Source organism: Gekko japonicus, unplaced genomic scaffold (genome assembly GCF_001447785.1).
Source record: "Gekko japonicus isolate JY-2015 unplaced genomic scaffold, Gekko_japonicus_V1.1 scaffold846, whole genome shotgun sequence".
Taxonomy (NCBI): Eukaryota; Metazoa; Chordata; class Lepidosauria; order Squamata; family Gekkonidae; genus Gekko; species Gekko japonicus.
In genome coordinates this window covers 685058-710458 of record NW_015164696.1, presented here as the reverse complement: position 1 = coordinate 710458, position 25401 = coordinate 685058, and the positions used below count along the sequence as shown (strand labels likewise).

Below are 25401 nucleotides of genomic sequence, written 5' to 3'. Positions count from 1 at the left end.
ATATTTTGCCCTATTCTTATCTAATTCCCTTTTGAAGCCGTCCATGCTTGTAGCACCCACCACTTCCTGTGGCAGTGAATTCCATGTGTTAATCACTCTTTGGGTGAAGAAGTACTTCCTTTTATCCGTTCTAACCCGACCGCTCAGCAATTTCATGGAGTGCCCACGGGTTCTTGTATTGTGAGAAAGGGAGAAAAGTACCTCTTTCTCTACCTGCTCTTTCCCATGCATAATCTTATAAACCTCGATCATGTCACCCCTCAGTCGTCTTTTCTCCAAGCTAAAGAGCCCTAAGCGCTTTAACCTTTCCTCATAGGGAAAGTGTTCCAACCCTTTTATCATTTGAGTTGCCCTTTTCTGCACTTTTTCCAAAGCTATAATATCCTTTTTAAGGTGTGGTGCCCAGAACTGCACACAGTATTCCAAATGAGGTCTCACCATTGATTTATATAGGGGCATTATGATATTGGCTGATCTGTTTACAATACCCTTCCTAATAATCCCCAGCATAGCATTGGCCTTCTTTATTGCAGTCACACACTGTCTCGACATTTTCAGTGAGTTATCTACTACAACTCCAAGATCTCTCTCTTGCTCAGTCTCTGCCAGTTCAGACCCCATCAATGTGTATTTATATTTAGGATTTTTGGCTCCAATGTGCATCACCTTGCACTTGGCCACATTGAACCCCATTTGCCATGTTGATGCCCACTCGCCCATCCTTGACAGATCCCTTTGGAATGCCTCACAATCCTCACTGGTTTTCACCACCCTGAACGACTTCGTATCATCCGCAAATTTAGCCACTTCACTGCTTACTCCCAACTCCAAATCATTAATGAACAAGTTAAAAAGCAGTGGACCAAGTACTGATCCCTGTGGTACCCCACTGCTTACCTCCCTCCACTGAGAAAATTGCCCATTTATACTCACTCTGTTTTCTATTAATTAGCCAGTTTTTGATCCTTTTATCCCATGATTTTTCAGCTTACTTAGGAGCCTTTGATGAGGAACTTTATCAAAAGCCTTCTGGAAGTCAAGGTAAACAATATCTATTGGATCCCCCTTGTCCACATGTTTGTTCACCCCCTCAAAGAACCTTAACAGGTTAGTGAGACAAGATCTTCCCTTACAGAACCCATGCTGAGTCTGCCTCAATAGGTTTTGTTCATCTATGTGCCTACTAATTCTTTCCTTAATAATGGTTTCTACCAATTTACTCGGTATCGATGTCATACTGACTGGCCTGTGTTTTCTTCAAAGCAGCAGACTTTGAAAAGCTTGAACCACTATGAATTCGTTTTTGTAAAAAAACCCTTTATTAAAAATAAGCTCCTTCAGCTGGAGGTCTTGAACCATGCAATAAAATCACAGTACAAATATCAATAGCGATTACAGAATGATTAATAAAATAAAATAATGCCACTGGTAAAATCGTGAGATTGTCTCATTAATGCTTAGCAGGAGAGTGTCTCAAAGATATTATAATAGACAAGAATTTGGCTATAGATCATGTAACTACAGGAATAATGTCAGCCAACGAAAAGAACTTCCTGAAGTTCAATGGAGACCATTGGTAACAGAGTAACAAAGTGTGATCGCTGGTTTCAATCATTGCCAGAGGCACAACGACAGAGACGTCCAGAGAAGGGAGCCAGTTTGGTGTAGTGGTTAAGTGTGCGGACTCTAATCTGGGAGAACCGGGTTTGGTTCCCCACTCCACTACTTGCAGCTGCTGGATGACCTTGGGCAACCCATAGTTCTGTCAGAGCTGTTATTGAAAGAGCAGTTCTCTCAGAGCTCTCTCAGCCCCACCTGTGGGGAGAGGAAGGGAAGGTGATTGTAAGCCGCTCTGAGACTCCGAGTGAAGGGCAAGGATATAAATCCAATCTCCTCTTCCTCCTCCTCTTCCTTCTCCTTCTTCTCAAATTGCCCCTTCAGTTCGGCTGTAGGCAAAACAGTCTACCTAGCATAAATGTGTGGAATAGTGAGATATTTGAAATATGGAGGGAGACTTGGCGGGGGGGGGATTCCAAACAGAGTGGAGCATACACAGGGAGCTCGAAAACTCCATGTGAATTCTATTAACTTTGATTATCCTCTTTTTGTAATCTCTCAGCGTTTTGTAATAGCCCATGTTTTGGTTCACTGTGAAGGAAAGACCAAGACACTCGAACTTGCTACCCACTAACTTTACCTAGGCACTTTTGTAAGTGCCCTCCATCCGAAGATATAAAAGACCTCCACAGGAGTTTGATATTCGAAAAAGGGATTTCCAAATCTCAGATTAAAAAAGCCGAGCTCTAATATTCTAGAATAAAGTTTGAGTCCACACGAAAGCTGATACCCAGAATTAAACTTTGTTGGTCTTCAAGGTGCCCCTGGACTCAAAACTTTGTTTTGTTGCTTCAGATCAACACGGCTGCCCCACCTGAATCTATGATTCTAGTGGGCGCTGATCAGATTCCATTCGTAGTGCAGATTCAGGTGAGGTAGCTGTGTAGGTCTGAAGATATTTGTAAGTTTTTCCATCTCTCCAGGTCTTTCTTAATTTCCATGATAAGTTTAGTTGTCTTCCATCAAAGAGCTACAATCTATTTGTTATGTTTATTCTCAAATATTTCAATTTCTTTTTCACCTCTAAACCTGATAACAATTGTATTTGTTGATCTTGATCTTTAGTCATATTTTGCATTAACATTTTAGTTTTATTTAAGTTAATTTTGTAATAAAATAAAAATAAATAAAATTTTGTCCCATTCCTAGTGCAGTTCCTGCAACACAAGGTGGTACTCCAGGCTTTTGACAAAGATACAGTAAGAGTGGATAATCAAGAGAATAAAACTGTTTAAAAAAAACCAAAAAAAACCCCCTGAAGCCAGAGCGAGAGCAGTACAGTCTGGCCTTGCAAGAGTGAGAAGCCCATCACAGCCGTTTTGATCACACTTGGTCCTTTGCGCTGTGGTTTCCCCGACACCTGGAGACAAAAACGCTGATTCTTTCCCCCTTCTCCTTTTCTCTCTCCCCCCCCACCTTTGTTCTTCCTTTTCTTCATTCCTCTTCTAGCGTGCACAGATCCCACTAGTGAATTACTGCCTCCTTCATGCTTGACTACAGCTCTGCTCCGAGTTCTAATTTCTCATCCATTACCAAGGTGGCAACAGGCTCATTGAGCAATCCAGCAGTTGCCAGATGGAATTTTAATTTTTTTTTAAATCACTGTGTTGCAATTCTCATCCGTGAGGCCCAGATCCGTGCATGATGATCCTGGAGTCAGCTGCTTGGAGATTTGCTGCCCGAGTATAAAACTAATTGAATTACCAGTTGTACGGAGAGGATCTGCTAAAGTAGACCTGTCAGATTCCTCATCCTAGGGATACTTGGGGGGGGGAACACACAAAGCCTCCAGTTTCACATTGGTTAGACACTAAAGTTGAGAGGGAATTGTTTCTGTAGTTCTTAAAAGTATGCATGCTTTTACCTTGCTGTGTCCTGAAGTAACCATTCCAACTTGCTAAGACAGCCGTCAAACAGGTTTGTAGATTGTCTGGAATTATATTTTTTTTCCAGCCAACACTCAGCAGCTCTTCATTCTCCATCTAGTACTAGGACCTTCTGGGAAGACGGCATTTAATAAATAATGGCTGTATAGTCAGATAAAGCTGCAAAAACATCTTGTTAAACCAGTAAAACAAAAGCGCAGAACAATAATTGCCAACATTTTCCCTTTGATCGTTTCTTTTCTTTTGTGTTTGCTGTTTTGTTTTCCCTCCCCTCGTTTGTTCCCGTTTGGTTAATGTGTAGTGATGTGTGTGTGTTGCATAACTAAGTAATCCAATCTAAAAATCCACAAAAAAAAGGGGGTTGTAAGGGCTCCACACACAGCCCACACTCAAAAAGTACCAGGGGACTCTGGGGATAGATCAAGATGGGTGGCCGTGTTAATCTGCCTGTAGCTGTAGAAAAGAGCAAGAGTCCAGTTAGTAGCACCTTAAAGACTAACAAAATTTGTGGCAGCGTGTGAGTTTTTGTGAGTCACTAGTCACTTCAGAAAGCTCAGACCCTCACGAAAACTCAGACCCTGCCTCAAATTCTGTTAGCCTTTTAGGTACCAGGGGACTCTGGGGCACTCAAGGGCGAGGGTACCCGTCTGCTCCGTTAACAGCAGTGGCTTCCTAGGCATGAAGATGGTTCTTGTGGAGTGAAGAAAAGGACCACATACGACACCATCAAGATCTTTTACCTGAAGTCCCGATAAAGCCCCTGAGGCCTTATAAGGTAAAGGCTTCCCTTGTTCGAAAGCTAGTTGAATCTGACTCTAGGGGGCGGTGCTCATCTCTGTTTCCAAGCTGAAGAGCCAGCGCTGTCTGCATACTTCTCCTTGGTCATGTAGCCAGCATGACTAAACACTGAGGCACACGGAATGCTGTTACCTCCCCACTTGCAATTTCTTGCTTTCGAACTGCGAGGTTGGCAGGCGCTGGGGCCAGAGATGGGAGCTCACTCCATCACACAGCACTGGGGTCTCGAACTTAGAGATGTAAAATTTCCGGAAATTTTGAAGCTTGGAAAAAAACTTGTTTTTTCCCTGTTTTTTTCCGGGAAAAAACAGAAATTTTTGGAAAAATTGAAAAAAATGCTACATTTGTCTTTTCTAGATTGAAAGTCATTCTGTTACTTTAGGAACATAAAATATGACTATGGAGATTTTTACTTGGCATGAATCCTAAAGGAAGAAATACATCTTGTTCTTGCATTGGAGAGTTCAGTTTGTAACCTAGGACTTGCTTGTCCTCAGTGCACAGAAATTAGATCAATCTGATACCATATATATATATTTTAGAAATGATTTGGAAAATATTTGAACACCTTGTCTTGAAATATTTTATTCATCATGTTAAAATAAAACGTTCCATAATCAATTTTTTTTCTTTTTTCAATTTTTCCAATTTTTCGGAAAAAAACAAAAAGGCTTCAGGAAAAAAATGGAAAAAAACTAGTTTCCCCCCGAATTTTTCCAGTTTTTTTCCGGGCCTTCACATCTCTACTCGAACTGCCGAGCTACAGACCTTCCGGTCTGCAGCTTCTCAGCGTCTTAACCTCTGAGGCGCCGCGGCCATATACCTGCAGCCTAAAGTCTTCGTGAGAGCAAGCTTCAAAGCCATTGGAAATTTGCTTTGTGGTAGGAAGGCTGAAGTCATCCTGAAAACTCTGGGTGCAAGGGTGGAACCTTAAACAGGCAAATTTATGAGCATTAAATTTGTGGCAATTCTGTGAAATGCCTGGAAATTCAAGGAAAAGGGCTGGATTTGGTCTTAAATATGACAGCGTTGCAAAGACCGTTGATGAATTGTGGCTAGTCCATCTACCTGCGGGGGGCTGTAGTAAATAGTTTACGAGGCAGGAGGGTAACTGAGTTAGGCTGTTGTAGCAACATAAGACAAAAATCCAGTGACAGCTTGTGTGTGTGTAAAGTGCCGTGGCATTAAAAAAGATTTATTTAAATTATTTATAATCCACCCACCTATGGTAACCCCGTGGGGTTTTCAAGGCGAGAGATATTCAGAGATGGTTTGTCATTGCCTGGCTCTGCATAGTGACTCTGGACTTCCTTTGGTGGCCTTTCGTTCAAGTACTAACTGGGCCTGACCCTGCTTAACTTTTGTGATGAGATCGGGCTAGCCTGGGCCATCCAGGTTAGGGCTTTCAGGAGGGCTTTAAAGACTAATAAATACTGAAACCAGGGGTCATTTCCTGCGGGAGCGCACAGGAGCGGAGCTCCGGCAGTAAGGAGCCCAGGGGGCGGGCACATGCAACAAGCCCCGCCCCCTGCTCCCAGCAGCCCTCAGTCGGGCCACGAGGAGCAAGAAGCAGCCAGGTACGTTGCAGAGCCCCCCCTCCAGCCCACCTTCAGGTAGAAGCTCTCCCTCCTGTGTGACGGCAGATCTGTGCGTTCGCCCCCCAACAGCTAGCAATCCAAAACAGTCCAGTGGAGCCTGAGCGGTGGGTGTTGCCTTCTGACACACTTCTGGTGATGTCGGGGGGGGGGTGGCATATGCAAATAAGCTATGCAAATGAGCTCCTGCGCCTTTTTTTCTATGAAATGACCCCTGACTGAAACTAATATTAGTCCTTAAGGTGCTGCTGGACTTCTGATTTATTTGGGGTCATGAATACTTAAGGGGGAACCCCCACCATCATTTCCCCCAAGCGCAGTGGCAGAGCGTCTGCTTGGCATGCAGAAGGTCCCAGGTTCAATCCCTGGGATCTCCAGTTAAAAGGGACCAGGCAGTAGGTAATGGGAAAGTCCTCTGCCTGAGACCCTGGAGAGCCAGTGCTGTTGTGAGTAGACAATAGTGACTTTGATGGACCCAGGTCCTGAGTCGATATAAGGCAGTTTCATGTGTTCACGTGTGTGTTCAGGTTTACAGAATCTTCCTTCCCTGCTAGCCTGGAGGCAATTCGTACCTGCTTCAAGTGAGTGAGCAGGTAACTCTTTATTAAGCGTCTGAGCCATGATGGGGATGGTGTTTCAGGCGAGGCCGGGTACCTGTCTACCTGCCTGGTCTCTCTGCACCCACCGCATTGTGCAAGTTCACTGGATGCGTGCATGTGAAGAAAGTGACTCGACTCGCATAGCCAGTGTCAAATACAAACAGAGCAAACCAGTATGTGGAGACAAACTGCATCTGCATAAATATTTCAATTGCGAAACCAGGGGTTCCTCAGCTGAAGAGGCACATGCTGGTGTGTTCCAAAATCCAGAACTTCAAGGGTGTAAGAAAGTAGCCTTCTCCTTGGTGCTTAGATGAAATTGGGCCAGACAGCTGGTACTTGTATTTCTGCAGAAGGGTTTTCATCCTGACTAGCTTCTAGAAATTTTCACTGGCTCCTCTTACATTGTCCAGAAAATATTTGTATTGCTACCGTAATCTGTTGAAGAGGACACCTGTACTTGCAGTGAATATCAAGGGGGGGGGGAGAAGATATATCTGAAATCTTGGAGTTGCCTCATTTCCACCCCCCTCTGGGGCCACTGAGCCTTTCCCATGTGCACGGATGCTAATTAAAATACTGGAGGAAGATATACATGACATGGGAAGAAGGGGGTGTGGGAAAGTGGTGTCTCCCAGTGGCAGAATGAGCCTCCTCCCTGCAACGGAAGAGGGTTCGGTGACTTTGATGGCAAAGTTTTGTGCTGCTGGAGACTCTCCTGTGTGAGCTTGTATGAACCTTCTGCATTACATTATTGGAGAACCTCCCTGTGCAGAGATGGGAAAGCTGACAGCAAGGAGCAGGGCCTCTTTGGTGGTGGTCCCCCATGTTCTGGAACACGGCCTCCCTAGAGAAGGGTTCCCATAACTTCACTTTCGGGGGCTGGCAAAACTCCTGTTTTCAGAAAGATTTTTGGAGCGCTAACCTTGCTGTCTTGTGTCTTAATTATTTGCGGAGTTGATGTTAGTTTTGTGCTGAGTTTTAACTGAATATTCCTGTTTTGTGTTTAGATGCAAGACTCTTCAGGGTATCTTAGGGGCTAATTAGATTGTAGGGCAGAAAGTATATTCCGTGAATGATTGGGTTGGAGGGAATTGCATGACTGCTTACTGCGTGGACCCAATGTGCCGTGCACTGGTTCTGGCCACACGGACTGTCAGAAGCCTGACAGTGGTTCCTGCAGCCGTACAGAAAACCCTCTAAAGTGGTTCTGAACACAGTACGTGGCCTTGTGCTTCCCATCTGTGGAAGGCCTCATGCCGAAATCAGTGACCCTAATTCGGTGTAACTTACTAAGAGTGTGACTTCCTAAGGACTCAGACACAAGTGCGCCTTCCTTGGGAACCTCAAGGAAACATTGGTGTGCTCAGAGAGCTCATGATCTCGAGTAAGGCTGGAACCCCCCTCCCCCCTCCCCCCACCAGCGGTAACTCCCGTGGCTCTACAGAATGTCTTTGCAGCTACTTGGCCCCTGCTTAGCCTCTCTCCTGCTTTCCAGATTGGCCTGGAATCCGCTTTGCATTGCCAAGCGAAAGATCCACTCCAGCCAACCCCCTCCTGTTTGGCCAAGCAAAGGAAAAGTCTGTCTTGCAGCAACCAGCTTTCCCACCCACCCCTACTACCCGCGCCAAGAAGCAAACCTTGGACCGCCCCAGGGAAGGGAAGAGTTACTCTTAATGGCAGTAGCCTTTGCCAATCCCTGATATGTGATCCAGCCCTATAAATGTGCCCCCTGTTCCCACTTAAATATGACCCCACCCACCTCTTGCAAGCCTTGTGGATAAGATTGTGCCTCGTTCTTCCCCCCCCCCATTGTATGCTTCATTTCTAATAGAGATCAACTTTCCGCCCAGGACTTAGTGCCCACGGGGGCTCCTGTTCTCAGTGCTTAGGGTTGCCAGCCTCCAGGTACTAACAGTAATTTAAGGAAATGGATGAACAGATATGAATCATATATGACTTAACATCACATAAGGCTCCAAATATTTCTCAAACATACATCTAGGACATTGCTGTGCAATAAGACAGTTTGGAGGCAGCTTTGGCTGAGAAGTTCCTGCGGCTGTGCCTCTCTGAGAGTCCCCGTTTGCAGTCCTGATGAAGGCATCGAAAACTCATTGAATGATCTGGAGGATGAGCTGACTGCAGCCTATTTCCTTACTGTTTGTCTCAAGTCTTAAGGACTGGATCTACTTGCTGTTTACAACATGCTGTTTATTGCTTAATATTGTTTATCTTAAGTCTTAAGAAGTGCATGTACTTGCTTGATGGACATCCGAAGAGTATGTTTTGCAGTCCATTGAAATTGTGAATTGAGAATCTGTGAAGTCTTTCTTTGAGGTTGGGAGTGTCAAATAGTAAATGTTGGATATTGCTTTAAATCTCCAGCCTATTCATTGCAGCTCATGTATTTCACATATTGAAGATCGGTGTATATTTGAGAAATATTTGGAGCCTTATGTGATGTTAAGTCATATATGAACCTTCAGGTACTAGCTGGAGATCTCCTGGGATTGCAACTGATCTCCAGGTGACAGAGGACGGTTCCCCTGGAGAAAATGGCCGCTTTGGAAAGTCGGCTTTGTGGCATCATAGCCTATGAGGATTACCAGATGTCCTCTTTTTAGAGGATCTGTCCAGTGTTCCCTCTAAGCTGAGTTAGTGTGAGCTAGCTCACAATTTTTAGCCTCTGGCTCACACATTTTTGTCTTAGCTCAGGAAGGATGGCTCCAGAGCAAACTAATGTAGGCAGCAGCCAAATTGCTCGCTCACAACTTTAATGCCGGTAGCTCACAAAGTAGGATTTTTGCTCCCAAGACTCCACAGCTGGAGGGAGCATTGGACCTGTCCTCTTTTTTTGGTGTCCATCCCCTTTTGGGCTCTTTTAAAAAAAACAAAAAACTGATGAAAATGTCCTCTTTTTGGGTTAGAAGGTTAGGAATATTTATAATTAGTAACAATTACCACAGCTTAAATAGGAGGGGTATTAAAAAGGAGATTTGTCAATAGAGAGAGGAGAAGAGAAGAAGAGGAGATTGGATTTATACCTCGCCCTTCAGTACCTGAAGGACTCTTGGAGTCTCCTTTCCCTTCTGCTTCCCACAACAGACACCCTGTGAGGTAGGTGGGGCTGAGAGAGCTCTTTTGAGGATTGCTCTTTCAAGAACAGCTCTGACAGAACTTGTGACTGACCCAAGGTTACACCAGCAGCTGCATGTGGAGGAGTGGGGAATCAAACCCGGTTCTCCCAGATTAGAGTTTGCACTTCTAATCAATACACCAAACTGGCTCTCATAGGGATCACTTGTTTGAAGTAGTCAGTCAGGAAATTTGTTCTCTTTTTTGCTTTTCAAAATATATTAACCTTATACCCTACTGAAGACCCTCCCCTCCTCAAACTCTGCCCTCCTCCAGCTCAACCCCTAACCCAGAGCTGGCAACCCTGCCAATGCATCTTCTGCACACGTGCGCCTCAGATTAGTGATCTGTAGAAGGATTACTGTAAGTCTCTCAGGAGGTCTGTGTTCTCCATAGGCCCAGTAGCGCTGCATGTTCTGGGGCCACGTTCAGGCCTCACATATGGTTTCTGAACTGGGACTTAGGTTTAAGGCCCTATGACCCACTCCCACGACTTTCTCTTCTTCCTCCCTCAGCTATCCTGTTGACATGTTTTCTAAGGAAAGCGTTCCATCCACATCTGGAGTAGGGTGAGAGACAGAAGATGTCATGGAAGCTGGATTTAGAGTCTAGGTTTGGGAGTTTTGTGGATTCCAGGTGAACTTGCAGGAAATGGGGGTGCATTTGTGGCTGTGGAAGGAAGAGGGGATGCTCCGCGTGCATGGGTGAAATGCCATGAAGTCACTCTCAGGCTATGGCGACCTTATGAGTTAATGTCCTCCGAAACATCCTCCCGTTAACAGTGTGGGTCAGGTCTTGCAAACCGAGGGCCGTGGCTCCCTCTATAGAGAGTCGATCCATGTCCTGTTGGGTCTTCCTCTTTTTCTGCTGCCTTCAACTTTTCCTAGCATTGTTGTCTTTTCCAGCAGCCCTTGTCTTCTCATAATGTGGTCAAAGTAGGATAGCCTCCGTTTAGCCATTTCAGCTTCTAGGGAGAGTTTGGGCTTGATTTGGCCTAGAGCCCACTGATTTGTCCTTTTGGCGGTGCGCAGTATCCATAAAACTCTCCCACAACACCACATTTCAAATGAAGATGGGAAGGTACACCAACGTAACATGGGAGGCCACCTCAGGTAGTGGTTTTGAGGCACCATTAGCTGTAGCAAGGTGAGGTGAACTATGACCTTCTCTTCAGTTAAGGTGCTCCTGGGCGTCTGGGTTTTTTTTTTTAATTTGCAGCTTACGGACGAATGTTTTTGCCCATCCAGGTTAATTTTCAGTTGGTCTTGAGTGGGAGTCCAGTGACCTGGGCTCTGTGTTCATTACTGGGAAGGGGCCATTTTGGATTTTCCACCTCCGGCATCAAAGCATCTTGGTGAGGGAGTGTGTGGGATGGGGTTGGGGGTGGTAGGCAGTGAGGATCCCCCTCCCCACCCTTCCATTCAAAGATTTCCATGAATTGGTTTCCTCCATCTGCTTCCTTGGGAAGAAGGAAAGCTTTCTATTTTTTTCCTCCTGCTCCATTAATCAGCATTTCTCTTAGTGGCCCCACTCTCAGTCCTCCTTCTCCCCCCCACATGATTTATGGTGAGGCGGGGGCAGCAGGTAGCCAAACCTCCCGACCTCCAACTCATTTGTCTGGAGGGGCTGGGCCGCTTGTCACCTCCTGTCAAGGGAGAGCGATAAATGGTCTCCTGTGGTAATTACCCGCCTGGGGGGGGTGGGTTGAAGTTGAAGGGGGTAGAGTTGGTAGCGAGTCTGGCGACAAAGACAGAACACGAAATGGCACCTATTAGGTTTGGGGTGGGGTATAGGGGATACTTGTAAAATTAAGAAGGAAGGTAATATTTATATGGGGAGGGAGGGGAGGGAAAGATTTCTGCCCTCATGAATTGAGACACTTTCCCCTCTTGCTCAAGTTTACAGTCCCTTGTGCTCTTTTGTCCAAACCAAGTAACATTGCCCCCCCCACACACACACTGGGTGAGAAATGGCAGAGTAGAGAGATCACCTTTCCCAAATATTTTCGAATTTCTTTTTTTACATCTTCCTCTCCTGTAGTGGAGAGTTATTCTGTGGATGCAATTAAGGAGTATATTGGCGTTTGCTCTCCCAAATAAATGTAATAAACCCCACTCCTTAGACGGCAGGACTCCCATTAGGGTGTGAATCCAAAATTGCTTGGTAGGGTCCCTCCTGGCCGCTGGTGGGGAATGGGGGGTAGGGTTGCCAGATCCAGGTCGGGAAATTCCTGGAGATTTGGGGGGTGGAGCCTGGGGAGGGCAGGGACCTCAGTGGGGTACAGTGCCACAGAGTCCACCCTCCAAAGCTTCCATTTTCCCCCAGGGGAACTGATCTCTGCAGCCTGGGGAGGAGCTGTGATTCCAGGGTATCATCCCCAGGTCCCACCTGGAGGCTGGCATCCCTTCCCTAACAACAGTTTCCCCTTAACGTTTGAAAGCTGAGGGACAGCTGATTTTAAAAAAATTAGTCATGCGTTACTTTTATGGCTGAAAAATTTTGCTTCTGGAGTGATCAAGAGTAAAGGATTACTCATCCTCCGTAGAATCTTTCTGTGTTTCTGCATGAGTCACTGAGCCTAGAGAGGCAGTTAGTTACTCGCACAGAGATGCAGCAGGCAACCTCCTTTTGAGGGGCGGGTAATTCTGTTGCATCTCTTGAGTCAGGGATGATCAATCAAACCCAGTGCAGAGACACAACAGAAGAGGTCGATTAGGAGGCCAGAGCAGTAAATCACACAAAGATACCTTAGGCACACTCGTCCTTCCGTAGGTACTTGAGCTCACAGGGTGCATTAACTTATTAAATTTATTTCTCATGGGAATGTTGGGAGTTTGAAAATTGCTACCTTAACACATACACGCTTTCTTACTGTGTTTGAAATCTGGATGGTAAAACCATCAGCTTAAAACAGATGTCCCTCTTCCAAAGTGTATGTTCTATTCCAGGGGTTCCCAACTTTTTCAGCCTGCGGGCACCTGACAGTGTGGTGGGTGGGTGTGGTGACAAAACGGCTGCCGCTGGAAGCAGAACCAGCAACCACTTTGAACCGAGAGGAAAAGCAGGACATAAATGTTTTAATAAATAAATTTTAAATTTAAAAAATGAAATGGCTGCAGCAGCAGCTTAATTTCAGTCACACAATGAAGATCCTTTTGCTGTGGTACAACCTGCTGCCAAAGCAGTGTTTTTTTAATTAAAAAGTCTCCACAGCCAATCGAATCTCCAATGGCCAATCAGAAGCCTTGCTGGGCAAAAGCCCTACCTGGCCCCACCCACTTTTCAGAAAACACTCGGCAAGCACCAGTAAAGGTCTCAGTGGGCACCGTGTTGGAGACCCTGGTGGGCCGGTTCTATTCCTTATTAATGCGTGTTTCTCCCCCCTGCCTCCATCTTTTGATTCCTAACTGTAAAGCCTTCTGTTTCACTTCTGTGTTCTGTACAGTACCAAACAGGTTGCTAATGCTGTCTTCAAAAGGAAAGCTGTGTTGTGCCCCCCAAAAGGTTGTCTATTCCTGCATTCTGTTTTGAGGAGTGGCCCACCAAATATTTTCCAAAGTCCTTGAAAACTTGACACGGGGCAATTTGCTCTGCAGAGTTGTTGTTGTTGTTTTTAATGGGGAAGTTAGAGCACAAAGAAGATCCCAAGTCCAGACTTGGGCATCTGTTGTTAAAATAATCTTGGTTAAGAGGGCTGGGAGATATCTTTCTGTATCTGATAGTGTCTGCTAGCTGGGAAAGGCAATATTGGGGTAAAAAAAATGGAAGATCTGACTTAGTATAAGGCAGTTAATGTGTGCACATTTAAGCTTGTGAGAGAGACACGAAAGTCACCACACTTCCGTGTTTGTTCCCACCATCTGATACTCAGAGACTCTCCATGAAAACCACAGAGGTTTTATTTAGCTGTTGTGAATAATCGTCTTTTATAGTCCTCTTCTCCATTAATTTGTTGCTTTTTGAAACGCGCAGTAACACATAGTAAAGGGAAGAGGGGTGTTGATTGACTAACCCAGAAGAATGATCTCAAGAAAAAGCAGTGTTGAGGAATAAATGCGGCTTTTTTTGCCTACGATGGTAATCAATTTGACCAATTAATTAATCAGTCGATCAGTTTGAGCAATCAGATAACATGGTTTTAATCAGGCAGCAGATTTTTAAAAAACCCAGGATCAAAAAGGTTGGGGACCCCTGACTTACAAAAACCGTGGGTTACTGGTACTGTTTAGAGGTATTCCTCATGCCATTCTGTTCAGGAGGGAATGCCTCTTCTGAGATGGTCAGTAGCCAAAAGCATATGCGTTCTTGCAGCAAGCAGCAGAAAAGCAAGCGGGCACAGCCGATTGGTGTAAGAAAACAGTTGCCTGAAAAATTAGTGTTGTTGTTGTTCAGTCGCACAGTCGAGTCCGACTCTTCGCGACCCCATGGATCAACTCTCGCCAAGCCCTCCTGTCTTCCGCCGTCCTCTGAAGTTTGCTCAACTTCATGTTCGTTGTATCGATGACACTGTCTAACCATCTCATCCTTTGCCGTCCCCGTCTTCTTTGACCTTCAATCTTTCCCAGCATCAGGGTCTTCTCCAGGGAGTGCTCCCTTCTCATTTGGTGGCCAAAGTATTTGAGCTTCAGTTTCATTATCTGGCCTTCCAGGGAACAGTCAGGGTTGATTTCTTTTAGGATTGACTGATTTGATCTTTTTGCAGTCCAAGGGACTCTCAAGAGTCTTCTCCAGCACCATAGTTCAAAAGAATCTATTCTTCGGCGCTCGGCCTTCCTTATAGTCCAGCTCTCGCAGCCATACATGACTACTGGGAATACCATTGCTTTGACCATGCGGACTTTTGTTGGCAGGGTGATGTCTCTACTTTTTATCATGCTGTTTAGGTTCGCCATCGCTTTCCTCCCAAGGAGCAGGCGTCTTTTAATTTCATGGCTGCAGTCACAGTCTGCGGTGATCTGGGATCCCAGGAACGTGAAGTCTGTCACTACTTCCACGACTTCCCCTTCTATTTGCCAAGGAGTGATGGGGCCGGATGCCATGATCTTAGTTTTTTTGATGTTGAGCTTCAAGCCCACTTTTGCGCTCTCCTCTTTTACTCTGAGCAAGAGGCTCTTTAGATCCTTTTCACTTTCAGCCATTAGAGTGGTATCATCTGCATATCTGAGGTTGTTGATCTTTTCCCCAGCAATCTTAATTCCCGCTTGTGATTCATCCAGGCCAGCATTTCGCATGATGTACTCTGCATATATATTAAATAAGCAAGGTGACAGTATACATCCTTGTCGTACTCCTTTTCCTATGCTGAACCAATCAGTTGTTCCGTATCCGGTTCTAACTGTCGCTTCTTGGCCCTTATACAGGTTTCTCAAGAGACATGTGAGGTGGTCTGGTACTCCCATCTCTTTAAGGACCTGCCATAGTTTGTTGTGATCCACACAGTCAAAGGCTTTAGCATAGTCAATGAAGCAGAAGTAGATATTTTTCTGGTACTCTCTTGCTTTCTCCATAATCCAGCGAATGTTGGCAATATGATCTCTCGTTCCTCTACCTCTTCGAAACCCAGCTTGTACTTCTGGTAGTTCTCTATCCACGTACTGTTGAAGCCTAGCTTGTAGGATCTTGAGCATGACCTTGCTAGCGTGTGATATGAGTGCAATTGTGCGATAGTTTGAACATTCCTTGGCATTGCCCTTCTTTGGGATTGGAATGTATACTGATCTTTTCCAATCCTGTGGCCACTGTTGCGTTTTCCAAATTTGCTGGCAAATGGAGTGCAGAACTTTAACAGCATCCTCTTCTAAGACTTTGAATAGCTCAGCTGGGATACCATCACCTCCACTAGCTTTGTTGTTAGTAATGCTTTCTAAGGCCCATTTAACTTCACATTCCAGGATGTCTGGCTCGAGGTCAGTGATTATACCGTCGTGGTTGTCAAGGACATCGAGGTCTTTCTTGTATAGTTCTTCTGTGTATTCTTGCCATCTTTTCCTAATCTCTTCTGCTTCTGTTAGGTCCCTACCGTTTTTGTCCTTTATCATGGCCAGCTTTGCATGGAACGCTCCCTTGATTTCTCCAATTTTCTTGAAGAGATCTCTAGTCCTTCCCATTCTATTGTTTTCTTCTATTACTTTGCACTGTTCATTCAGGAAGGCCTCCTTATCTCTCCTTGCTGTTCTCTGGAAATCTGCGTTCAGTTGGGTAAATCTTTCCTTTTCGCCTTTGCCTTTCGCTTTCCTTCTTTCCTCTGCTATTTGTAAAGCCTCATCAGAAAGCCACTTTGCTTTCTTGCATTTCTTTTTCTTTGGGATGGTGGTGATTGCTGCTTCCTGTACAATGTCACGAACCTCTGTCCATAGTTCTTCAGGCACTCTATCTATCAAATCCAGACCCTTGAATCTATTCTTCACCTCTACTGTATATTCATCAGGGATGCGATCTAGGTCAAACCTGAATGGCCTCGTGGTTTTCCCAATTTTCTTCAGTTTAAGTCTGAATTTTGCAATGAGTAGCTCATGATCTGAACCACAGTCAGCTCCAGGTCTTGTTTTTACTGACTGGATAGAGCTTCTCCATCTTTGACTGCAAATTATATAGTCAATCTGATTTCGGTGTTGCCCATCTGGTGATGTCCATGTGTAGAGTCGCCTCTTAGGTTGTTGGAAAAGGGTGTTCGCTATGACCAGTGTGTTCTCTTGACAAAACTCTGTTAACCTTTGCCCTGCTTCATTTTGCTTTCCAAGGCCAAACTTGTCTGTTATTCCGGTTACCTTTTGACTTCCTACTTTAGCATTCCAGTCCCCTATGATGATGAGGACATCATTTTTTGGTGTTAGTTCTATAAGGTGTTGTAGGTCTTCATAGAACCGGTCCACTTCAGCCTCTTCTGCATCAGTGGTTGGGGCATAGACTTGGATTACTGTGATGTTGAATGGTTTGCCTTGGAATCGGACAGAAATCATTCTGTCATTTTTGAGATTGTATCCCAGTACTGACTTTTGCACTCTCTTGTTGACTATAAAGGCCACACCATTTTTTCTACGAGATTCCAGGCCACAGTAGTAGATATAATGGTCTTCTGAGTTAAATTCGCCCATTCCTGTCCACTTAAGTTCACTGATTCCTAAGATATCAATGTTAAGTCTTGCCATCTCATTTTTGACCACGTCAAGCTTACCTTGATTCATAGATCTTACATTCCAGGTTCCTATGTAGTATTGTTCTTTGCAGCATCGGACTTTCCTTTCACCATCAGACACATCCACAACTGAGCGTCCTTTCGGCTTTGGCCCAGCCGCTTCACTCTTTCTGGGGTTACTTGTACTTGCCCTCTGCTCTTCCTCAGTAGCATATTGGACACCTTCCGACCTGAGGGGCTCATCTTCCGGCGTCATATCTTTTAGCCTTTTGGTACTTTCCATGGGGTTTTCTTGGCAAAAGTACTGGAGTGGGTTGCCATTTCCTTCTCCAGGGACTTCAATAGATCATGGCTTAACTCTGGGTGGATTGGACCCTGTGCGCATGTCTGTAATTCTGCTTTGTACAGCTTGGGATTCACATATCTCATCTCAAATTGTCCTACGGGAGAAATAATTTGGAGAGTCACATTGACCTTATTATTGAAGCTGCATTGTCACATGAGGCTGCTTTTATATTAAGCTCAATCGTTGATTGATCAAGGTCAGTCTTGTCTGTTCTGAGTGGCGACGGCTTTCCAGGGTTTCCGGCCGACATCTTTCACTTCACCTGCTGCCTGGTCCTTTTAGCTGGAGATGCCAGGGATGGACCTGGGACCTTCTGCATGCCAAGCAGATGCTCTGCCCCTGAGCCACAGCCATAAATGAAATTCCCTTATACTGATCACTGGTTTATCAAGATTAGTCTTGTATATGATGACTGATGAGATGGTTAGATGGCAAAGGATGAGATGGTTAGACAGTGTCATAGATGCAACGAACATGAAATTGAGCAAACTTCAGAGGACGGTGGAAGACAGGAGGGCTTGGCGGGAGATGATCCATGGGGTCGCGAAGAGTCGGACTCGACTGTGCGACTGAACAACAACAACAAATGCTGACTGACAGGTGCTGTTCCACTGGTGTTTCTGGTTGAAGTCTTTCATATCACCTTTTAAGAACATAAGAACATGTTGTTGTTGTTGTTGTTGTTCAGTCGCACAGTTGAGTTGGACTCTTCGCGGCCCCATGGGCCACATCACGCTAGGCCCTCCTTTACTCTGTCGTCCTCCGGAGTTTGCTCAATTTCATGTTCGTTGCATCTATGACACTGTCTAACCATCTCATCCTTTGCCGTCCCCTTCTTCTTTTACCTTCAATCTTTCCCAGCATCAGGGTCTTCTCCAGTGAGTGCTCCCTTCTCATTTGGTGGCCAAAGTATCTGAGCTTCAGCTTCAGGATCTGGCCTTCCAGGGAACAGTCAGGGTTGATTTCTTTTAAGATTGACTGGTTTGATCTCCTTGCAGTCCAGGGGACTCTCAGGAGTCTTCTCCAGCACCATAATTCAAAAGAATCTATTCTTCGGTGTTCGGCCTTCCTTATAGTCCAACTCTCGCAGCCATACATTACGACATAAGAACATAAGGCTCATCTAATCCGGCATCCTGTCTCTCACAGTGGCAGCCAGCAGAAGCCCACAAACAGCATCATCCTACCTGTGTTCCTCAGCCACTGATTTAGAGACCTCTGATACAGGAGGGACTAGATTATCCATCATGATTTAGTAGCCATCCCATTCTATGGGATTCTCAACCAGTGTTCCCTCTAAGCTGAGTTAGTGTGAGCTATCTCACAGTTTGTTAGCCTCCGGCTCACACCTTTTTGTCTTAGCTCAGGAAGGATGGCTCCAGAGCAAACTGATTTAATGCCAGTAGCTCAGAAAGTAGAATTCTTGCTCACAAGACTGCTTAGCTTAGAGGGAGCATTGCTCGCAACTGGAGATGTTGGGGATTGAACCTGAGACTTTCCCCCATGCAAAGCAGATATTCTGCCTTGTCCCATATCAGTCTCTTCTCATCCAATGACACTTTAAGCTCATTTATTTTTTTTAAAAAAGCTTCTCTCTGTATAAATTAAAGTTTTACAGATAAAACATACTTGTCGGATGACGTCTGAACCACCACGGAACTATCAAGGGGGAACTGTAACTCAAGACAGTTATGATTACTGCGAGTCACAGTTCCCCTCAGATACTTCTGAGCAAAGGGACGAGGTGAGGCCTTGCTGGTGGGATGCAAAAGGCCTTGTCTTCAGTCCCCAAATACCCTGGCTCGAGATCCTCTAAAGGGATTATTTTTTCACAGTAGCCAGATGCTTGCTTATGACTTGGCATTACAATATCAGTCCTCTCTTTCACTATTTACGCTTTTTGTTTCTACAGCTGTGGCAGCAACGTGTGGAGTGAACCTTGCTGGGATCCCCCGCGACACTCTCTTTGAAGGGTCGGAGCTGACAGGAGTTTGTCTTGAGATCCTGTGAAACGCTGAAGACTTTCCCACTTGCCGGGGGGGGAATTCTCCTGGGGAAGGAACGCTTGTGGGCCACTGGCCGTGTCATCGTGCCCAGCCTCAAGGAAAGGGGAAAGTCTGCGTTGATCCTGAATTGAGGTTTGACAAGACTGGGTCGATATTCTATGGCTGGTGCCCCTTATTCAGCCCTTATGTGAGTCCTTCACCTTGGACCAGGCCCGTGGAGCGTGCCCGCTATGGCGAGTAACAGCAGCTCCTGCTCCACGCCAGGGAGCGGGCATCTCAACAGCTACTCGGTACCGCATTATGCTTTCTTCTTTCCGCACATGATCGGGGGCCTCTCGCCGCCAGGGGCCCTGCCAGGGATGCAACATCAGCTTCCGGTCAGCGGGTACAGCACGCCATCACCAGCCAGTAAGTTCCCAGGTTGAGGGGCTTGTGTTTGTGGGCATATGTGAGACAGAGATGAAAGGAGGAGACCGAGCGAAGATAGAAATGCTCAGAGCGAGGGGGTCCATTTTGAAAGCGCCTTCACTACGTTTGATGAACCTGTCCTTTTCTGAGCAAATGATGCTTTGATGCGTTATATCACAGTTGGATCCAGTGTTTTGGCTTGCCTGAGTGTTGGAATATAATGCCCATGGTGAGGGCTTATGTTGGGGGTGTAGAGTACGGTCTTCAAGTTATGTGCCCATCTTCACCCTAATGGACCGGCCATTTCTGTGCCGCCATGTATTTGTGTTGGTAAACTGTTTCCACTGTCTCTCCACTTTCTCAGGGCATGTGAAGCCGTCTCTTGGCAAAATCTGTTTTGTCTCCTTTGAAGTTGTTGTGAAAATGTGTGCTGGTTTTTGGACCGAGACACGCATCCTAAATGTCAACATGGAAATTCTTTTTGGGTTTTCTTAAGTTGATAATCTCTTTTTGGTTTAATGTTTAACATTCGGACTCATAACATGGAGCTGTTTGAGCATTCCAAAATTAAGTCACAGTAATAACGTCTCCAACTTCTCCACGAAGTCGACAGTCACATGGTTTGGCATGTATCCAGACACTTAGGACCAGTTTAGGAACTGTTGGTTTTGATTATGGCATAGGTCTGATACGCCGTTCAGGTTTTTTGACGGAAAGCCAAGTTCTGTCAGTGAAATGCAATAGCTGTTCTGTACGCACACAACATTTAGGAAGGTTAAATTGCTAGCACTTCCCACCCAGTGGATGAGTATCTCTTTATTATATTTTAATTGCACCTTCTCTCCAGGGAGCTAAGTAGTCCAACTCACAACAACCCCATGAGGTGGTTTTGGCTAAAAGTGAGTCAGTTACTTACCTCAGGTCATCCAGTGAGCTTCCCAGCTGAGAAATTTGGATTTCCTGTTTGCAGACGAACCTAGCATAAAATCAGTATGATCAGCTAAATCTGCTCCAGGGGACAGAATGTTGAATTTTGGGATCTCAAATGGCTCTGGTTTAAACTCCCAGGTCTGCCAGAGGCTTCGCAGTTTGCCTCAGGCAAGTAGGTCTGCATCTCTTCCTCAGTTCCTTGTCTGTAAAATGGGAGTGAAGGTGGCCCACCTCACAGGAGAGTTGTTAGGACAAACTGGACAAAAAGCATGAGGCACTTCGTACGTTTACGAGATGTATGAAGGATGGCAGGAAAAGTCACTCCTCACCTGATGTGGGGAACATACAGATGGGAATTTGAGTGTTTCTGCTTTTAATAAGGTTCCCAACTATGGGTTGGGGAATACCTGGAGATTTTAGGGGTGGAGCCTGGGGAGGGAGAGGTTTGGGGAGGGACCTCAGTGGGGTACAATGTGCCATAGAGACTCCACCCTCCAAAGCAGCCATTTTCTCCAGGGGAACCGATCTCTGTTGTCTGAAGATAATTTCTGATTCTGGGACATCTCCAGGCCGCTCCTGGAGGGTGGCCATCCTAGCTATAAATTACTTTTGGCTTCAGGCTGTGCCCGTGTGTGCATGTAGACAAACCTGCACAATGTTGAGAACTGGATGGTTATTTAGGTAGATTCAAATGTGAATGTTTTCTGTCCTTTTGCCCACAGTTCTGTAATGTGAGAAACGCTGTGCTCCCAAATGTTATGCCTCTCTGGCAAAAATGTGTGTGGTTAAGGCTGTGTCGGTTCGTGGGAAAACAGAAAATGCCTGCCTCCTCAGACCTTCCCAGAGCCTATCGCTTGCATTTAAAAATAGCTGGTTCACTCTGTGTGAAGTTGTATTAACTGGATCAAAGTTTGAAAGAATTTCCTCAGTCTGGAGAGCCGTGCTCACCCAGCCGCGCTTGTGGATATATATGTTTGGGTGCGCAAGCGTATGCCTCGGCGGCCTCATGGGGATCCCATGAGGGGGTGGGATATATTTGGCTATTATTGGGTTAAATGCACAAAATATATATCACTCACCTTGGAAGCACAGAATAAATGTTTTGTAGTTTTTCCTTTGCTGATTGCCTGGGAGTGATATTTATTTGCCACAGGTGACCAGATGAGTGGCTGCTGACAAGCTTGTGTTGAATACGTAGCGCAAAAAGCAAGAAACACTCAGAAATGGCATATAAGACTGTATGAACTCTGCATGAAAGCAAGCATTTCTTCTGAAAAGTAATCACGTTTTCTGTGACGAAGTGCTCAGTTCTGCTGTCTTTATCAGTTATGCGCAGCAAGGAAACGTGGACTCTCAAATCTTTTGCAGCTCCTTTGTTTGGCTACTGTACCTAGAGATGGGGGGGGGCACTGAAGCCTGACCGATGGAAATCCAGTTCAGTTTCTCACCTTTTTAACTTCCTCAGTTCTTGAGGTTTCCTCCGGGCATTTGTGTGCACACTTCCGGGTCTACCTTCTGAACCATGAGGGCCAGAAACTTGCTTTTTAAAGTCACACTAGAAATTCTCAGGAGAGGCTGGCTGCTGCATTCAATACTGTGTCTCATGCTCGTATGGAAAAATGGCAGAATATCCCAAAGCCCTCGGCCAGACATGCAGATCTTTGCCATCCAACTGACCGATGCAAAATTTCAGTTTGCAGCCGTTTGAAAGTGACAACTTAATCCCGAAACCTCTCTGTCCTTGAACAGAGGAGGGCGGCTCAAGATTCGAAGAACAAACTTTGGAATCGTGAAAGAGGGCTCCCCTCTGCTTCATTGCTTCCTGTGTTTCTGACCCGTGGTGTTTTTTAATTCGTCATATTTTCCAACTTGCTCTTATAACCGTCAGAACTCGAAATGTGGGTTTTACGTAGGCGCTGTGGGAATTGTATAAAGCATGTCTTTTTAGGCCAAGCCCGTTTTCCTAACATTGCAGAAAGCACAGTGGGATAGAATTTTCCCTCTTTCTACCTCCTGGCCAAGGGAGGCAGTGATGGGTTGCCTGGGGCTTGCTGCAGAGACTTGTGAGGAGCTGAGCTTCCATGCGCCCTTGTGTGGCTTGTGAGGTGTGAAATTTTTTAAACAAAACATACATGTCTTCCCTTAGAGACGATGATGCACCCCACTATCCCTTCCCTCTTCCACCTCTGCAAGTTTTTGGCTGAAGTGCACATCTCTTTTTTGCTGCCTGTGATGCTGCTTTGGGAGGAGAAGAAGAAGAGATTGGATTTATACCCTGCACTTCACTACCTGAAGAAGTCTCAGAGCAGTTTACAATCCCTTTCCCTCCCCCTCCCCACAACGGACACCTTGTGAGGTAGGTGGGGCTGAGAGAGCTCTTTCGAGAACTGCTCCTGAGAGAACAGCTCTGAAAGAACTTGTGACTGACCCAAGGTCACACCAGCAGCTGCATGTGGAGGAGTGGGGAATCAGACCCAGTTCTCCCAGATTAGAGTCTGTGCTCTTAACCAGTACACCGAACTGGCTCTCGAGAAACATTAGTGGCGGAGGGTGAGGAACATAATTTTGTGACACAGCAGGAAATTAAGAAGCAGGGGTTGAAAGGAGCCCTCGCCTTGTCGGCAAACAGAGGCGAAATGAAGGAGTGCCCCATTTTTGATAGGCATGAAAGGAAATTCTGAGCGTTGCCCTCTGGACTATTGCCTTTAAAAATTTTTTACAGAATTGCAAGGGATTGCCTATTTGAAGAAGGTGGAGGTTGGAGTTGCTTCTCTTGCCTTCTGGGTCTCCTTCCAGCACAGATAAGAGCTGTGTCCACACTGCCTCTCATCTGGTCCTATTTCCAGTTTGGGAAGATTCCTGTTTTTCAGTGCTGAGAGTTGGTTGCACAGAGTCTTGACTTAGTACATTTTGGAGGGACAAAACATTTCTAGGCCTCCAGAGGGAAACACTCAGGGGTGGCCGCGCTGAACCTCTCCTTCTCCTCCCCTCTCAGTGGGCCCATTCCGCACGCATCATTTTGGTGGAGGTGGAGGAAGAAAGCACCACCAAGTCACAGCTGACTTACGGCGACCCCGCAGGGCTTCCAAGGCAAGGGACGTTGTTCAGAAGCGGTCTGCCATCGTCTGCCTCCGTGTCACGACCCGGGACTTCCTTGGAGGTCTCCCATCCAAGGAGACCCTGCTTAGAAGCTTCTGAGATCTCATGAGACTGGGCTATCCTGGGCCATCCCGGTCAGGGCAGTTATTAGTTGTTGGTAGACAATAACTTAAAAAAACAAATAAAAATGTTTCATCTGCACAGCAACCCTTTGAGTTTCCAGTTGTAAAAATGGGGGCACCAAAGCTAGAAGAGATACATGCCTAATGCCGCACCAAACGTTTATGGCTGAGGTAGAATTTGAATTCAGGGTAGCGGTCCAAACACGCCCCACGGTTCTACCTGTAACAATGTTTTTTTAAGAAAAATCTAGGCTATCGCTTCATTGTCTGGCAGTGAATTCCACATTTTAACCACTCTGTGTAAAGTTGTCTTTCCTTCTGTCTGTCCTGATCCTACTGCGCATCAGCGTCACTGGATGCCCTCGAGTTCCAGTATTTTGGGAGAGGGAGAACAAAAGATGAGTTCTGGGGTGCCACTGTGTTGGAGTTTCTTATAAAAATTGTGATTCAGCAGAGAAAAACAGCTTAGCAATGCCAGAGCGCAATAATCAGACTCAGAGTCCATGTGTGTTTAAAATATAAAGGTTTTACTACATTCTAGCACAGGGAAAGATAACTGGGAGGAAAATAACAACACAGCTAAACAGCTACATCTTCACTCTACAAAGGACGAGACTAGAAGAGCTTGCAATGGCTACTCTTACACGCTTCTGGTTGAAAACAGAACAAAGACGGGAAGAGGAGCCATAAAATGCAAAGACACTTTGACACTTTGCTTCCAATCAAACTCCTGGAACAGGAAGAATTTTCCCGGGCTGGCAGACCTAAAACTAACATTGGCTTACACAAAAGCATGTGATTTCCTGTAACAACAAAACAAACATTTAACCCAATATATACTGAGTGTTTTTATCTTGTAACACCCAACACACTGGGATGGAGACAACCCTGCTCCCTGCTGGCTCTGGCCCTTGTGAGCCAAGCCTCCTCCTCTTGGTACCGCCTGTCTTTCCTCCTCCATCCTGGCTTCCGCTTTTCGACTGCGCTAGCATGTGGAAGGATATTTGTTTATTTACTTCTTTTAGATTCCTTCTTTCTTGCAAAGGCTGAAGGTGGATTACAAAAAAGAAAAGGCCGTAAGAACAATAATAAGTAAAGCATACAATAATAAAGGGCCTAAACCAAGGGTGTCAAACATAAGGCCCGGTGGCCAGAAGAGGCCCCTCCAGGGCTCTTCTGTGTCCCGCAAGCAACTAGTGCAGGGGAGGGAACAGGAGACTGCTCAGGGGGGATTGTGGCTTCAGCATGGTGGAACAACCTCATCTGCAGCAGTCAAGCAGCGTGGGAGCATCTGTCCAGTGCTGCACTGCTGGCTTTCCAGTCCGCCCATGTGGGTTCCACTTTGGACACCCCCCCTCCCAGCCCATGAGGCCTTGCAGTGAGGATACACCAACTCTGAGCTTAGCAGCTGCTGTCCTTCATACAGTTTATATCTCCGGTACCTGGCATTACGTTTTATGGCACACATGGCCCGGCCCGACAAAGTGACATTTATGTCAGATTCGGCCAGATCCGGCCAGTTCGACAACTCTGGCCTAAACAGTTTCCATTAAAATATGCTAAAACCCCCCAAAACCTTATGAAAGAGATTTAAAATGTCCTCTTCCAGGCAACCCCGTCCTTGCCAGATTCCAGAAGCTAAGCAGGGTGGGCCCTGGTGAGCATTCGGATGGGAGTCCGCCAAGGAAGCAGTGGCAGAAACCACCTCTGAAGGTCTCTTTC

General features: G+C 45.8%; 1 protein-coding gene across 1 annotated transcript in view; it reads left to right on the top strand.

Annotated features, from left to right (window-relative positions):
• Positions 1-25401, top strand: part of RARA (retinoic acid receptor, alpha) — a 236844-nt gene that overhangs the window by 39267 nt on the left and 172176 nt on the right. Inside the window, exon 2 of the mRNA XM_015409459.1 lies at positions 19027-19528. Coding sequence (XP_015264945.1) covers positions 19351-19528 — 178 coding nt within the window. The 5' untranslated portion in view covers positions 19027-19350. The remainder of the gene's footprint in view (positions 1-19026; positions 19529-25401) is intronic.